The sequence below is a fragment of the Dama dama genome, chromosome 9 (genome assembly GCF_033118175.1).
Source record: "Dama dama isolate Ldn47 chromosome 9, ASM3311817v1, whole genome shotgun sequence".
Taxonomy (NCBI): Eukaryota; Metazoa; Chordata; class Mammalia; order Artiodactyla; family Cervidae; genus Dama; species Dama dama.
In genome coordinates, this window is record NC_083689.1 from 17,187,577 (window position 1) to 17,202,865 (window position 15,289).

Below are 15,289 nucleotides of genomic sequence, written 5' to 3' on the forward strand. Positions count from 1 at the left end.
CATTTCAGACTCTTGTTGACTATAATGGCTACTCAATTTCTTTTAAGGGATTCTTGCTTACAACCTAGAGGCATATTAAAAAGTAGAGCCATCAGTTTGTCAACAAAGGTCCGTATAGTCAAAGCTGGTTTTTCCACTAGTCATGTAAGGCTGTGAGAAAATGGAAGTGAAAGTGTTAGTTCCTCAGTCCTGCCCAACTGCCTGTGACCCCAGGGACTGTAGCCCACCAGACTCCTCTGTCCATGTGATTCTCCAGCCAAGTTCTGGAGTGGGTTCCTATTTCCTTCTCCAGAGTATCTTTCTGACTAGGGTATTGAACCTGGGTCTCCTGCATTGCAGGCAGATTCTTTGCCCTCTGAACCATCAGGGAAGCTGCACGGATGTGAGTGCTGAGGGCCATAGAATTGATGCTCTCAAACTGTGGTACTGGAGAAGACTTTTTTGAGTCCCTCGGACAGCAAGGAGATCAAATCTGTCAATCCTAAAGGAAATCAACCGTGAACATTAATGGAAGGACTGATGCTGAAGCTGAAGCTCCAACAACTCTGACCACCTGATTGGAAGAATCGACTCATGGAAAAAGACCCTGATGCTGGGAAAGACTGAAGCCAGGAGACGAGAGCAACAGGATGCGATGGATCCTGCTCGGTTTCAAGAGCTGCTGTGACCTTTTTTGACTCAGAAACAGGAAAAATATTTCTTGCAAAGCAGTAAGATTCATGGCTGATGGTCAAGGTAGAACTGAGCATTCCCTGTTGGAGAAAGAAGAGTTCAGCCTGTGGTCAAGTTTATAATGGAAATGTGGAAAGATGGGGTTGCTATTATTCGATGTTGACAAGATGAAGTCAAGAGTTTGATTTGTGGCATTTTAATGTATCTATTGAAAGCATTGTTTACTTAAAATGGTAAGATTCAGTGCTAACATAGACATTATAGGACGAAAAGAGGCCTGAAACTAATTACCAAGGGATTGAGCAATTATAAATTAGAGAAAATGTGCCTGGTTCATAGATTACACCTAGGAAACCCCCTCAGGCCCGCTTTAATTCTCAAACTACATTTCCCAGAATCCTTTACGCTCTGTGCTTCCTTGTTCGCGTCCAGTTTTGCAGTCCCGCGACACTTAGAAGGCGGAAGTGAAGCGGAAGCCATTACTCTTGGGAGGAGAGTGCTGTTATACACATGGGAAGAGGTGTGGTCCACCGTGGCTTCTTACAAGTGCTTGGTCCCCGCGGCCGATCGGACTTTCCGTATGAACTTGTCATCCCTTCAGCCGCTACTTCCGTGACCTTTGCGTCCCATGATTCTACTGTCGGTGATGTAAGTCCCGCTTTCCTCACTTAACCCTTTACTCCTGGCCTTCGAGAAAACCCGGGAGGCCCCAAAAGCCGGCAGAGGTAACAGGGGACAGGACCTGGGACCGGGAAGCCAGGCAAGAGTGTGTTTTAGACCCTGTGATAGCGTTATGAAGTGCTGGTGACGAAGTTTAGGACCAGGGTGAGGCACCAGTGATGTGGTCCAAAAAAACTGACATCTTGGGGTGAGGACAGAAAAGCCCATTCCAGGTGAGTTCAGGACGTTATTGAGGCGGATATGTGTGTCAGGAATTGGAGACTGAAGGATAAACTACCTACCTTTTACTTTGTGCTCATTTTTGTCTAATATTAATAGGAGTACACCGGTTTTCTTTCAGTTAACATTTGTCTTGAATGCTTTTTTACACTTAAACTTTTCTGTTACTTTAGTTGACTGTCGTGTAAATAGTCTATAACTAGATTTAAAAATGCACTTCAACGTTGTTGTTTAACTTGCGAATTAGTCTATTAATATTTAATGTGATTACTAATATTTGGCATTGACTTTTGCCGTCTTATTTGGTGCTTTCTATTTTCCCTTCGAATAATTTTTTTATTAGAATATAGGATATATATTTCCCCCCCAAAGTATGAAAACACACAAAATTAAAAGAAGAATAAAGTGAATCCTCAAACTAAGACAAGAAAAATAAGATTATGAAAACTCAGAAACCTGTATTCTTATGAACTGGATGCACCTGCTTCTCCATGATTTTCTTCCTGGATTTCACTGCTTATATGTTTTCTTAAAAATGTATTTCCTAATTTTCGTAATTACTTATGATGAATTACATGCACCCAAGTATTTTCAGAGACATACGCCTACCATTCTTTCTTAAATACACAGTGACTTAAATTTTAGTCAGTTTACAAAGTTCCAGATACTGTGGTTTTATTTGCAAATTGTGTTTTTTTATGTGTATATATATATATATACACACACTCACATATATATATATATATATATATATATATAGACACACACACACACCTGTGCGTGTGTATAAATTTGGGGAATATTGGCATTATTATGCCATTGAATTTTACAGTTAACTGGTTTCATCTTCTATAATGCTTTTCAATAAAGTTTTATGAGTATCAGCAAGAAAGATATAATGGTTTTTGTTATTGTTAGTTTTATTCCTTGGAAAGTACTGATGTATATTTATGTTTTTCTTTCGTATCACAAATTTATTTTTATTATTTACTTTCTTTGCTGGACTTCTAGTAGCATTGAATGGAGTTCAAAAAGCCAACTTGAGGCAATCCTGTTTTCTTTCTGACCTTAAGGGGAATTAACTTGAGTGTTAGCTGAAGGCTTTTTTTTTTTTTTTGAATAGTATTAGGTAAAGGAAGTGCCTTTTTTCTAATCTAAGAGTTTTTTATCTGGTAAGAGTGATTTTTCTTTTCCAGCATCTACTTTGATATGTTGATGTGTTTCAGTCATCTCAAACTATGCCTGATGTGTAGGTTCTAGTTCTGTCTGTGCTTTAAATGAATAAGTGAAAAATATGATTATTTTATTTACCTGATAATGGTATTAAACCAATTACAGATTTAAACCAATCTACATTTGAGTGAAATTGCCTTCTAATTTTCCTTTTCTGTTTCAGGTTTATGCCAGCCTCATAAAATGGGGTGGGGTTGTTCTCTCTTTTTTTCTAAACTCTGGAATATTTTACCTAAGAGTAGAATCACTTTTTCCTTAAAAGGGAATTGTACCAGGAAAAACCATTGGGGACTGGAGATTTTTATTTTTTCTAAAGCTGTTGTTTCACTTCTCTAAGAGTCAAAGGGCATCCAAGTTCTCTGTTTCATTATGGTAAATAAAATTTCTTTAGAAACTTATTCATTCCATCTAAAACTAAATTGTATAATCAAAATTGTTAAAATATGCTCTTGAGTTCAGTTCAGTCATTCAGTCATGTCCGACTCTTTGTGACCCCATGGACTGCAGCACACCAGGCCTCCCTGTCCATCACTTGGAGTATACTCAAACTCATGTCCATTGAGTTGGTGATGCCATCCAACCATCTCATCCTCTGTCGTCCCCTTCTTCTGCCCTCAATCTTTCCCAGCACCAGGGTCTTTTCAAATGAGTCAGTTCTTTGCATCAGGTGGCCAAAGTATTGGAGTTTCAGCTTCAACATCAGTCCTTCCAATGAACACCCAGGACTGATCTTTAGGATGGACTGGTTGGATCTCCTTGCAGTCCAAGGAACTCTCAAGAGTCTTCTCCAATACCACAGTTCAAAAGCATCAATTCTTCGGCACTCAGCTTTCTTTATGGTGCAACTCTTACAACCGTACGTGACTACTGGAAAAACCATAGCTTTGACTAGACAGATCTTTGTTGGTAAAGTGTTGTCTCTGCTTTTTAATATGCAGTCTAGTTTGGTCATAGCTCTTTTTCCAAGGAGCAAGTGTCTTTTAATTTCATGGCTGCAGTCACCATCTGCAGTGATTTGGGAGCCCCCCCAAAATTAAGTCTGTCACTGTTTCCATCATTTCCCCATCTGTTTCACATGAAGTCATCTCTTACTGTGTTTTTAATGCTTGATACATGTGTAATGTTACCAGTTTTTCATTCTCATTTTTATTTGTTCTTTCCTTTATTTTAAATAAATCCTGTCAGAATTGTGTCAATTTTGTTTTTCTCTTAAAACTTTTGGCTTGATTGAATCACTTTATAATATGTATATTTTCTATTTCATAACTTTGTGTTCTTCATAATTTTCTTCTTTTACTTTCTTGGCACGTTTCTTTACAGTTTCTTACATTGGATACCTGCATGTCCCAAAGGACTGTAGTGAGTATTCTATTGTATTTCAGTTCTAAGTATTATCAAATACTATGACTTCTTTGACATGAAAGTTATTTAGGACTTTTAGTTTCAATTTCTGTGACCTTTTTCTGGTTATCTTTTGGTTATTGTTTGCTAACTTACATTGTAGTCAGATTGATGTCATTTTCTGAGACACACATTGTACCCCATGTGTGGTTGGATTTTATAGTTAGGAAATACTATTTCATCTTGTGCAGTCTACATATAGTTATTGAGTTGTCTGCTTGAACGTATTATTGAGAGCTCTGGTAGTGGCTTTGTCTATTCTAATTAGAGAGCCCCCCCCCTCCCTTCCCACCCACCCCCCCGTACGTTTGAGGCAAAAACATATATAGTATATAGCTAAAACTGTATATTGCTTTTTCTGGGGTTATACCTTTTTTCATTATGCAGTTTCCTCAGTTTTCACTCTTAGCCTTTTTGCTTTAATTCATTCTGGTATTAAAATATTTAAACCAGATTTTTAAAAAAGCATTTACCTTGTATGTGAAGTGAAAGTCACTCAGTCATGTCCGACTCTTTGCGACCCCATGGATATAGTCCATGGAATTTTCCAGGCCAGAATACTGGAGTGGGTGGCCTTTTCCTTCCCCAGGGGATCTTCCCAACCCAGGGATTGAACCCAGGTCTACCCGCATTGTATGCAGATTCTTTACCAGCTGAGCCACAAGGGAAGCCCATTTACCTTGTATATGTTCTTTATATTTCCATTCTTGCTATATCCTTATTTTTCAGATGTTCTTGCAAACACCATATAACTGGATTGTTTTTACTCCATTTTGAGAATCTCTTTACTGTAGTTGAAGCGTTTGGTCAACTTTTTTATAGCATCTTTTTTTTTTTTCCGCCCTCTTCTTTTGATTTGAGAATTTTGTTCACTCCACATTTTTCTCTGCATGTTTTGAATTTACCTATGTATTTATATATATATATATATAGATAGAATTTATTTATGTGTATTATCTTAGTAGTTGTCTTGGAGAATTCTTATCCTTGTTCATTCATGAAATTTAGATTTTTGATACCTTATCACTCTTCTGGTTTACATGGTTTTGTGATCATCCATTTTATTATTATTTTTTAAATATTTATTTAATTATTTGGTTGTGTCTGGTCTTAGTTGTGGCAAACAAGATCTTCAATCTTCATCTTTATTTTGTGGCATGCAGGGTCAAGTTCCCTGACCAGGGATTGAACCTGGGCCCCCTGCACTGTGAGCAGAATTTTAGCCACTGGACCATCAGGGATGTCACTGATCATGCATTCTAATTCTGTCTTTTTTTTTTTTTTTAATTGAAAGAGATTATTGTGTATAGTCATGTTTAGTTTCATTATACCCACACATTTTCCTCATTGTGTTCTTTCTTTGACTCTTGGACCCTTTGGTGTAAGTTCTTAACAGTCTTTGCTTCCTTGAATTTTCTTTTCTCCCTAAAATATTTATTTTAGAATTTCTCTTTTCTGTGAGTGGCAAGTTCAAATAGGCTGTTATTTTGCTATCTTAATGGACATTTTGATTTTTAAAGTATATTCCAGAGCCATGAAGATGTTCCACTATCTTCTGGCTCCCATTGTTGCTGGCCAGAAGTCAGGTGTCAGCCTAATGTTTTATTTTTTTAAAGCAATGATTCTTAAAGTGTGTTCTTCAGACCAATAGCATCAGCATCACCTGGGAAGTTGTTAGAAATGCATATTCTTGCATTTTACACCCCATATCTTCAGAGTTAAAAAACTGGAGCTGGGGCCTAGCAATGTGAGTTTTTTAAAATACATTTCCAGTGTGTTTTAACAAGCTCTCCAGGTGATTGAGATGCAACCTGAAGTTTAAGAACCTTTGCTTTGAAGGTAATCTGTGCTTTTTTCCTCCCTGACTGCTGTTCAGATATTCTTTTGCTATTGGTGTTCTCTGGTTCAGTTTAATTGTATCTAACTCTCATCTGTTTTTATCTTCAGTCTCTTTATATTTGCCTTCTGAAGTGAGAAATTCACAGCTACTGTGTTTTGCAATAATTGCCTGGACTCCTTCCTTCTTCTTTTAGAATTCTATTTAGAATCAGTTCAGCCATTTTCCCCCTGTCCCCCATGGCTCTTTATGCTTATCATCTCTTACCTGTGTGCCCCCATGTGTATTCTCTAGAAGTGGTTTTTAAATTTAAGCTGTGTAAAAATCCCCTATAGTGCTTGTTATTAATAAGATAGATTCATCAGTCTACTTCAGAACTCTCATTTAATTGGGCTTGGATATGAACTGGGCATCAGAATTATTAAAGTTCTCTAGGTGATGTTTGTGCAGCTGGCTTGAGGACCACACTTTGAAAAACAGGGTTTTTTTTTGAGAGGGGGACTGTATAATCTGATGAAACTCTTTATTTCAACATTTTGCCTTTATTTTAACAATTGTTATTGTCTTTTTAGAAATTGCACATTTTAAAATTTCTGCATATTTATTATTAGCATGTGAATGATTTTAAAACATACCTGTGTTTATTTTGTATTGCACTTAAAATAGTTTTGAATGGAAGATTTAAGCAGTATATGTAGATTGCCTGTTGGAAACAGAAGTATTAATCTGTCCTTTTATCCCCTGGGACATTTCATCTGGTTGGTTGAAAGCCTACAGATAGTGAAGTATGAAGTGAAGTGAAGAAGTGAAGTGAAGTCGCTCAGTTGTGTCCGACTCTTTGCGACCCTGTGGATTGTAGCCCACCAGGCTCCTCCGTCCATGGGATTCTCCAGGCAAGAATACTGGAGTGGGTTGCCATTTCCTTCTCCAGGGGATCTTCCCAACCCAGGGATTGAACTCAGGTCTCCTGCATTGCAGGCAGACGCTTTAACCTCTGAGCCACCTGGGAAGCCCATTAGTGGAGTATAGAGATGTTAATTTATGAGTGTAACACATTTCTGGAGTAAAAATAAATGGCTTACAGTGTTCTCACAACTATTGTTTCTTTGGGCCTACAGGAATAACTGGTAGAAACAGTTCTAGCAGGGGCAGAAATACCACTCAATAAAAGTAACAGAAATATTCTCCCTATAGTATTTCCACCTGCAAATTCTGAGTATCTTTGGATTGTATTACAAAATTGAATATGGGGATTTTAAATCAAATATTGGAGGAATTATGGCCACAAAAGGAGAAATCATAATAGAATGATTGTAAAGGATAAAATGTGTTTTGGACTGAAAAACCGATGAAGGTGGGTCTTCTGTAATTGTGAGGAGCAGGGGTGAGATGAGGGTGAGGTAGAAATGCATGTGAGCATGCAGAATACATGGTGGCATTTACTCTGTGCTTGTGTGATGCTGAAATCTGTATCCAGGGTCACCAATTCTAGTTCTAGTGGTATAGTTGCTCAGATGAGAAATACTCCAGAACTTTGCTTTGGTCTCTAGTTTACATTACCATGAGACTTTGAAAACATCCCACAGGTTTGAAATTGATGTGAGTGCTTTCTCCATCCAGGCTTGAACCACTTGTCTACCTTGCCCCATATTGCAGATGGTGGTAAACAGTGAGGGCCAAGGCATGCCTAAGCCACATGGCCGTGTCAACATACATCTCATAGGACCTGAACAGGATCCCCCTCCCCTCCACGTTCCATCCCTTGTGATCTTCCCAAGACCCCAGGCCCAGGGATGTCTTCTCAGTATGAAGAGAAATGTGGGTCAGCTTATTTGTCACCATTCATTCTTTCACACTCTTTAAACCTGTTTATTATTTGAGGTACTGTTCCAGACACTGCATACTCAGTCACTTAGTCATGTCCAACTCTTTGTGACCCCATAGACTGTAGCCCGCCAGGCTTCTCTGTCCATTGGATTTTCCAGACAAGAATACTGGAGAGTTGGTTGCCATTTCCTTCTCCAGGGGATCTTCCTGACCCAGGAATCGAACCTGCATCTCTTATGTCTCCTGCATTGGCAGGTGGGTTCTTTTACCCACTGAGCCACCTGGGAAGCCCTTCAGACACTGCAGCAGTGAACAAAACAAAGAAGTGAAAAATCTTTGTTTTCCTGGCACTTCTTGTCTAGCAAGGTATACATTGTGTAAGAGATTTTGTCCAGAGAGCAAATTTTTGAATCATTGTTAGTGAGGTGACCTGATTCTAGTGATGACAAGCCCTGAGCTGTAGCCCACAATTGTGTATGTTGACATAGAGTATGGGGCCAAAAGGCATTGGAGATCAGAACACATGGTCCTAGATGGACCCTCCTCATGGTTACTTGAACCATCGTAAGCCAGGATGAGCCTTGAAGAAGTCTGGAGCCTAAGTGTTTAGTGAGTGACAGAGTTTAGCATAATTGTAATTGGTGACATGGACTTCTCATGTGGCTCTGTGTTAAAGAATCTGCTTGCCAAGCAGGAGATGCAGGTTTGATCCCTGCATTGGGACAGTCCCCTGGAGTAGGAATTGGCAACCACTCCAGTATTCTTGCCTGGGAAATTTCATGAACAGCGGAGCCTGGTGGGCTACAGTCGATGAGTTGCAAAGAGTTGGACATGGCTTAGTGACTGAGTAACAATTGGTGACATATTACTTGAGAGAGTGACTCTGAATCTTAGTTGAGGTGGGTCCAGGGCCTCCACCATATTGCCTGAAGGTTTTACCTAAGCAAGATTAAGGCCCGGGATGAGACAGAACATGCTGCTCAAAAGAGGAAATGCTGAAAAACAAGTCAGAATTGTCATGTGAGCGGGAGAGACAGAAAACCTTTGGCTGCACCTAGTATAGTAGTCTTTCTCTCATATCCTGCAGATGTCTGCTACAGGAGGCCCATGAGAGAGAAAGTAGCTTCCTGCTCCCAGCCCTGCTGTTCAGGCAGATTTACTGTCATTCTCACAAGATGGCAGCTCTTGGCCTGGTTCCCACATGTGGTAAGTTCTTTGGGTGTTGAATGCCCTCAGAAATCAAGCTTCCGTGGCTCCTGCCACTTCACTGAGGGCAAGGATGTGCACAGCTGGTGGGAAGGCTGCCAGGTCAAAAGTGGTGGAGGATACATGAACTGAAGTGGGTGAGGCAAAGTCCTGAGAGCTCCCCTAGCAACTGTGTCTGATTCAGGGTCTTTGTGAGTTTGGGTGAGGCAGGGAGTGTTTGTAGTTGGTGAGTAAGGAAAGCTACAGGTAATTGATAACCCATTTATTATTTTGATAAATCTGAGCAAAGTAATAGCTCCATCTCTTAGAGCTTTCATTTCTTCACTCATAAATTGAGAATGTATATCATTTTCTTTTTTTTTTTTTGAGAATGTATATTAGTTTCTATCTTTTTATTTTTTGAGAATGTGTGTTATTTTCTTTATGGCTATGTAGGCCCACCACCCTTTTTCCTGTCCTTAAGTGGAACAGGGCTGCTCTGGCTTGTTATACAATTTGTGTGTGTGTGTGTGTATGAGATTGTGATTGGGGCATATGCACTGCACACACACATAATTAGTATGGGATCATTTCCTCATTTACAAGTGTCAGGTGGGCTTTAATCCTCATAGGTTCTCTCTTCTCTAGCTATGCCCAACCAGGAGCCTGCCTATATCCATGAGTCAGAAAGTCCTCTTTCTTCAAAAGACCATTCCTGTCCCCAGGATGTGGACCTGTTTGCATGCAATGGCCTGGAGCCTCATACATCAACCAGTGTTGAACCACCTCAGGTATACCAAGTTCTTTAAGACCCCTGAAGGTGGGGGAGGGTCTTCATCTAGGCTGATGGATACCTGATCAGAGTGCAAGAGGAAGAGCCAGAGAAGGTTGTGAGGCTGGTATCAGGGATGTTAGGGAAAATGCCATGTAACAGGTTGTTTTTTTATCATACAGCACAAAGCTCTCAGGCCAGGCTAAAGGTGAAAGGAGGTTTGATCCCATTTCAGAGTTGCATTTGAAACCATGAGATAGGATGAAATTATCTCGTAAGGAAGAGAAGACATCTGAGGACTGTCTTCTAAAGTAAATGTTTAGACCCCAGAGCCCATTATTGAAAATCCTGTGTTTAGAGTCTCTCACAGATAGTCTTTATCCTCAGCCATCTTTTTTAACACAGGCTGGGTTCTCACTGACCCCAAATGTGTGTGGTTTCAGGAATCAGTGACTTTCCAGGATGTTGCTGTAGATTTCACTGAGAAGGAGTGGCCCTTGCTGGACTCTACTCAGAGAAAACTGTACAAAGATGTGATGCTGGAGAACTATAGCAACCTTGCCTCAGTGGGTAAGGCTGGTGTCATTTCTTCATTTGTTCATTCATGATTCAAATGTCCTTGTTACAAGTGCTTGCTGTGACTCAGGAACTGTGTGGGGATTTAGAATACAGTTATGAACAAGTTGACCTGGTCCCTGCCCTAGTGGTATCTCCCTTTGGATATTGAGATCTGTCCACTGCATTGACCTTGGAGGTTATGTGTGTCTCAGCTTGGGCATAGTTTTCTGAGTTAAGAAATCCTCATTCTTTTGAAGGGCACAATGTGTGGGAATATTTGGGGTTTTGTGTTTTATGAAAGCCTTTCACTGTGTTCCTTAGAAATGTGGCACCACCATTTTGCTGCTCCTAAGTCAGACTTGTCCATCCTCAGAACATTGAAGACCAAAACACTGACACCAGAGTATTGGAAGGGGTGGTCCTCTGCACGATCTGCCCTCAACATATGTCTTTCCCCGTGAGTAGGGTGCCAGGTGGGCAAACCCAGCCTCATCTCCCACTTGGAGCAAGAAGAGGAACTGAGGACAGAGGATCGGGAGCTTCACCTAGGCCCTTGTCCCGGTAAGCGCCAGGCAGACACAAGTGCTGCTGAGAATCTGCACTTGCCCGCAATAGGGATGAGTGGGGTTTCCTTGGGAAACCTCACCCAGGTTGAAGATGCACTTTCTCTTTCACTGCACCTCCATCCTCTCAAAAGTCTTTTGGTTTCGGTGTCCCTTCATCTTTAAATTTGAGGTGGCCATGTAGGCTCTTTGTCCCATTCTTTCTCCTCAACATTCCTGGTCATACTCTTAATAGCATAATCAGTGTCAGTGTTTGAAGAGTTAATTCTTAGTGAGTCAACTTAAATTTCTACCCCCTTCATTGCCAAATGTCTCACATGTTCGGATTTCTCAGTCCTTTTTACTTATGTGTGTTCTCCCCCCTCACTTTCCCTTTCCTTCTTTATGGTTTGTATCTGCAAAGAAAGCCACCTCTGTTTTTGTCACCATCATCCCACCATTTTCCTTCACCAGCAGGTTGATATTTTTCCAATTTGTTTCAGATTGGGCGACGCCATCTCAAACCAAATGGTCAATTCTTATGGAAGATATTTTTGGGAAGGAAACATCTAATGGTGTGACAGTGGTAAGATTTCCTTGGAATAATTCTGAATCGTCCGTATTGGGAGAGGACAGGGGCAGCCTGAGTTAGAAAGGCTTCTCAAAACCAGGCGGGTCCCCCACACCTCTCAACCACTCCCAAGAGCAAACAGTGATAGAGATAATATTACCAGTTTGGGGAAAACCCTGAATTTGGCCCCAGACTTTTCTTAAAGTTCTATTGAGTAATTATTTCTATAACTACATCTCAGATGTCGAGTGTTGGCTTAATTTAGTTTTAAACAGTTAACAAAGTACATATGCAAGAAGCTTTGTGAAAGTTACACACATGGCATTCATTTGTTTTCTTTTTTGATGGAGTCCATACAGGGCAGAAGCGACACTTTGCTTTGCAGATTATGATATCATTAGTAATTACAATGTGCTTCTACTTATACCAGTTTATGTGGGGATAATCTTAGGAATGTAACAAACATGGGAAATGCCTTAGTCAGTGCTCCCTTTCCATCAACAGGAAAGCAGTCAGCTTGGAGAGAAGTCCACGGAATACACTAACCTGTTTGACGTCTTCAGCATAGGCGCTCATCTCACTCAGCAGATGGGAAGGCACACTGGCAAGAGACCATATCACCTCCGGGACTGTGGGGTGGCTTTCAGGAACAGGTCCCATGTAACTCAACACGTGAGCATTTACAACGGGAGGAAGATGCACGAATGTCATCAGTGCCAGAAAGCCTTCACCACAAGTGCTTCCCTCACACGGCACAGGAGAATACATACTGGGGAGAAGCCCTATGAGTGCAGTGCCTGCGGGAAGGCTTTCAATGATCCCTCAGCCCTCAGGAGTCACGCAAGAACTCACCTCACAGAGAAGCCCTTCGACTGCAGTCAATGTGGGAACGCCTTCCGCACCCTCTCCTCCCTGAAGATACACATGAGAGTCCACACTGGGGAGCGGCCCTACAAGTGCGACGAGTGTGGGAAGGCTTATGGCCGGAGCTGCCACCTCATTGCCCACAGGAGAACACACACTGGGGAGAGACCCTACGAGTGTCATGATTGTGGCAAGGCTTTCCAGCACCCCTCCCATCTCAAAGAGCATGTCAGGAATCACACCGGGGAGAAGCCCTACGAGTGCACACAGTGTGGAAAAGCCTTCCGGTGGAAGTCAAACTTTAACTTGCACAAGAAGAACCACACAGTAGAGAAAAGCTACGAGTGTAAAGAGTGTGGGAAATCTTTCGGGGATCTCCTGTCCCGGAGGAAACACATGAGAATTCACATTGTAAAGAAGCCTGTTGAGTGCAGACAGTGCGGGAAGGCATTCAGGAACCAGTCCATCCTGAAGACGCACATGAATTCCCATACTGGAGAGAAGCCGTATGGATGTGACCTCTGCGGGAAAGCCTTCAGTGCAAGCTCCAACCTAACTGCGCACAGGAAGATCCACACCCAAGAGAGACGCTACGAGTGTGCTGCCTGTGGGAAGGTCTTCGGAGACTATTTATCCCGGAGGAGGCATATGAGCATTCATCTTGTGAAGAAGCGTGTTGAATGCAGACAGTGTGGGAAAGCCTTCAGAAACCAGTCGACCCTCAAGACACACATGAGAAGTCACACAGGAGAGAAGCCTTATGAGTGTGACCACTGTGGGAAGGCCTTTAGCATTGGCTCAAACCTCAATGTGCACAGGAGGATACACACTGGGGAGAAGCCTTATGAGTGCCTGGCCTGCGGGAAAGCCTTCAGTGACCATTCGTCCCTCAGGAGCCATGTGAAAACTCACCGGGGTGAGAAGCTCTTTGTGTCATCGGTGTGGAAAAGACTTCAATGACACATCTTTTTTTAAAGAAAAACATGAGAACTCAGATTGGCAGGGAACCTGGCAGGTGTCAGGAAGGCAGGAAGCTTTGAGGAACTCATCTCACTGTTACCTTGGGAGAAATCCAGTTCGTATAATAACTGGGGAAAGACTTGGGTTTTTCCACATCGCATTGGAACTATGTGAGAACTCACAGTGGGTGAGAAAACGTGTATCTGAGGTATGAGGAAGCCATCAGTGTACATGTAGCTCTCAACAAACAGGAGAACTTGGAGAGGGAACCCCTAACCTGGTATTTAATGACTTTAGTACCACCTCATACCTTCTGGGCACAAGAACAAGCTCATCTTGGAGGATCTCTGTAAATTCCATGACTGGACAAACCTTTCCTGGTCTGATTGTATCCCTCATGAGAGAAATCACACTAAAGAGAAAAATCTATGAAATAAGGACCATGGGGAAGCCAGTGACAGGTTGGCAAGCTATAGCCAGCTGTCTGCTTTTATGCAGCTGGCAAGTTTAGAATAGTGGTTGTGTTTCTAAAGAAGAAAAATATGTGATGGAGACCACTTTTGGCCCACAAAGCCTAAAATACTCAACTGTCTGGCCCTTTACAGAAAAAAAATTGCCAGTTCTTTATCTACAGCAGTGGGGATAACTTTGCTCCCTGGGGGGCATTTGGCAAAGTCTAGAGACATAGTTGGTCTTTAAAAGTGGAGGGGGGTTGCCATTGGCATGTTTTGAAACACACCAAGGATACTGCTAAATATTCTACAATGCACAGGGGCTTTCCTCAAGAGGGAGAAAGTATGTGCCCCAGTATGTCAGTATTGCTACAGTTGAGAAATTTTAACCAACAGTTCCTCATGTTTTTGTGAAACACGTGGGTACTCACATTATGAGAAATTCCTATTTACAGCTTCAAAACTATACTCAGTGTAATTCTTTTAGGAATCACATGAGAACCCACATTGCAGACAATCCCTCTGTGGAGTTTCATCCACAGCCCTCTCACCTGTGTGTATGAGAGTTCTCTTCCAGTAGGATTTCTCAGTATGTGTGGAATTACACTTATCAGTCAGTCTTCTATCACGAAATGGACCCCAGCTCTTTAATTTTTCAATCTTTAATTTTAAGGTTATGCTCTTGCAAATAACCCTCACGCCACATCACAGGTTTGTACATAGTAATTCTACTATAATTTCATTTGTGATATGTGTTTATTTCCTTTTGGACAACTTACTTTGAAGAGTGGGTTTTTTTTTTGTTTTGTTTTTTTAAGACTAGTGTAATGTGCTGTGTAACATGTGGGTATTTTTAGTACCTGTTTGTTACAAATATCTAATTCAAATAAGTTGTGATCAGAGCAGGATGTGTTCATCAGATTGGTCCTTTGGAATGTTTTTGGCCTCCTGTCCAGCCACAAGTAACCTAAACTTGTAGTTGCATCCTCAGTATCTTTTTCTTTCATATCAGAAAGATCCAAGTTCTGATTAGTAAGGTATGCTATTTTAGAAAATCTCTTACAGGTTTTCCTGCAACTAGTAGAGTCCATGTCCACAGCCTGGCCATTGACAAAAAAGCAGATGCCACAATACAGGCTGTGAGAAAGCACTTGAAAAAGGGTCTGTCTTACCTGGATTCTTCTCTACATTTTCTTTCCCCTTATTCTTCCCCTTACTTCACACCTTGAGAAGAGATCCAGTACCTAGTGTTAAAGATCCATGTTATGACCATGAAGATGCAAGCCACTGGCTAAGCAAAAGGGGTGGGGCAGTTTACTGCAGAAAAATCACAATAATCTTGGCTTCCTCGGTGGCCTCTTTGAGTGTCTGCACTAGCCCTGGATTTGTTATTTCCAGACTATTACATGAGAAAAAATAAAACTGGTTATTGGTTTAAGCTGCTTTGGATATTTCATTGTTTAATCTATTTAATTATTTTATTGGTGGTTGGAATGTTCTACTGTACCAGTTTGG

At 41.2% G+C, this 15,289-nt stretch overlaps 1 protein-coding gene across 1 annotated transcript; it reads left to right on the top strand.

Moving 5' to 3' along the window:
- The first annotated feature begins 1,147 nt into the window (after window positions 1-1,147).
- ZNF317 (zinc finger protein 317) lies at window positions 1,148-13,463 on the top strand. The gene is made up of 7 exons (XM_061150213.1): window positions 1,148-1,320; window positions 8,958-9,076; window positions 9,704-9,846; window positions 10,271-10,397; window positions 10,851-10,946; window positions 11,431-11,513; window positions 12,003-13,463. The coding sequence occupies exons 1-7, from the start codon at window positions 1,301-1,303 to the stop codon at window positions 13,320-13,322; spliced, it is 1,908 nt and encodes a 635-aa protein (XP_061006196.1). The 5' UTR covers window positions 1,148-1,300; the 3' UTR covers window positions 13,323-13,463.
- The last annotated feature ends 1,826 nt before the right edge of the window (window positions 13,464-15,289 follow it).

What these genes read in the sequence shown, in the direction of transcription:
- ZNF317 (XM_061150213.1), top strand. Translation starts at nt 1,301, where the DNA reads ATGATTCTACTGTCGGTGAT. An exon ending in ATGATTCTACTGTCGGTGAT is followed by an intron (nt 1,321 to 8,957) that starts GTAAGTCCCGCT and finishes CATATCCTGCAG; the next exon opens with ATGTCTGCTACAGGAGGCCC. An exon ending in CCAGTGTTGAACCACCTCAG is followed by an intron (nt 9,847 to 10,270) that starts GTATACCAAGTT and finishes GTGTGGTTTCAG; the next exon opens with GAATCAGTGACTTTCCAGGA.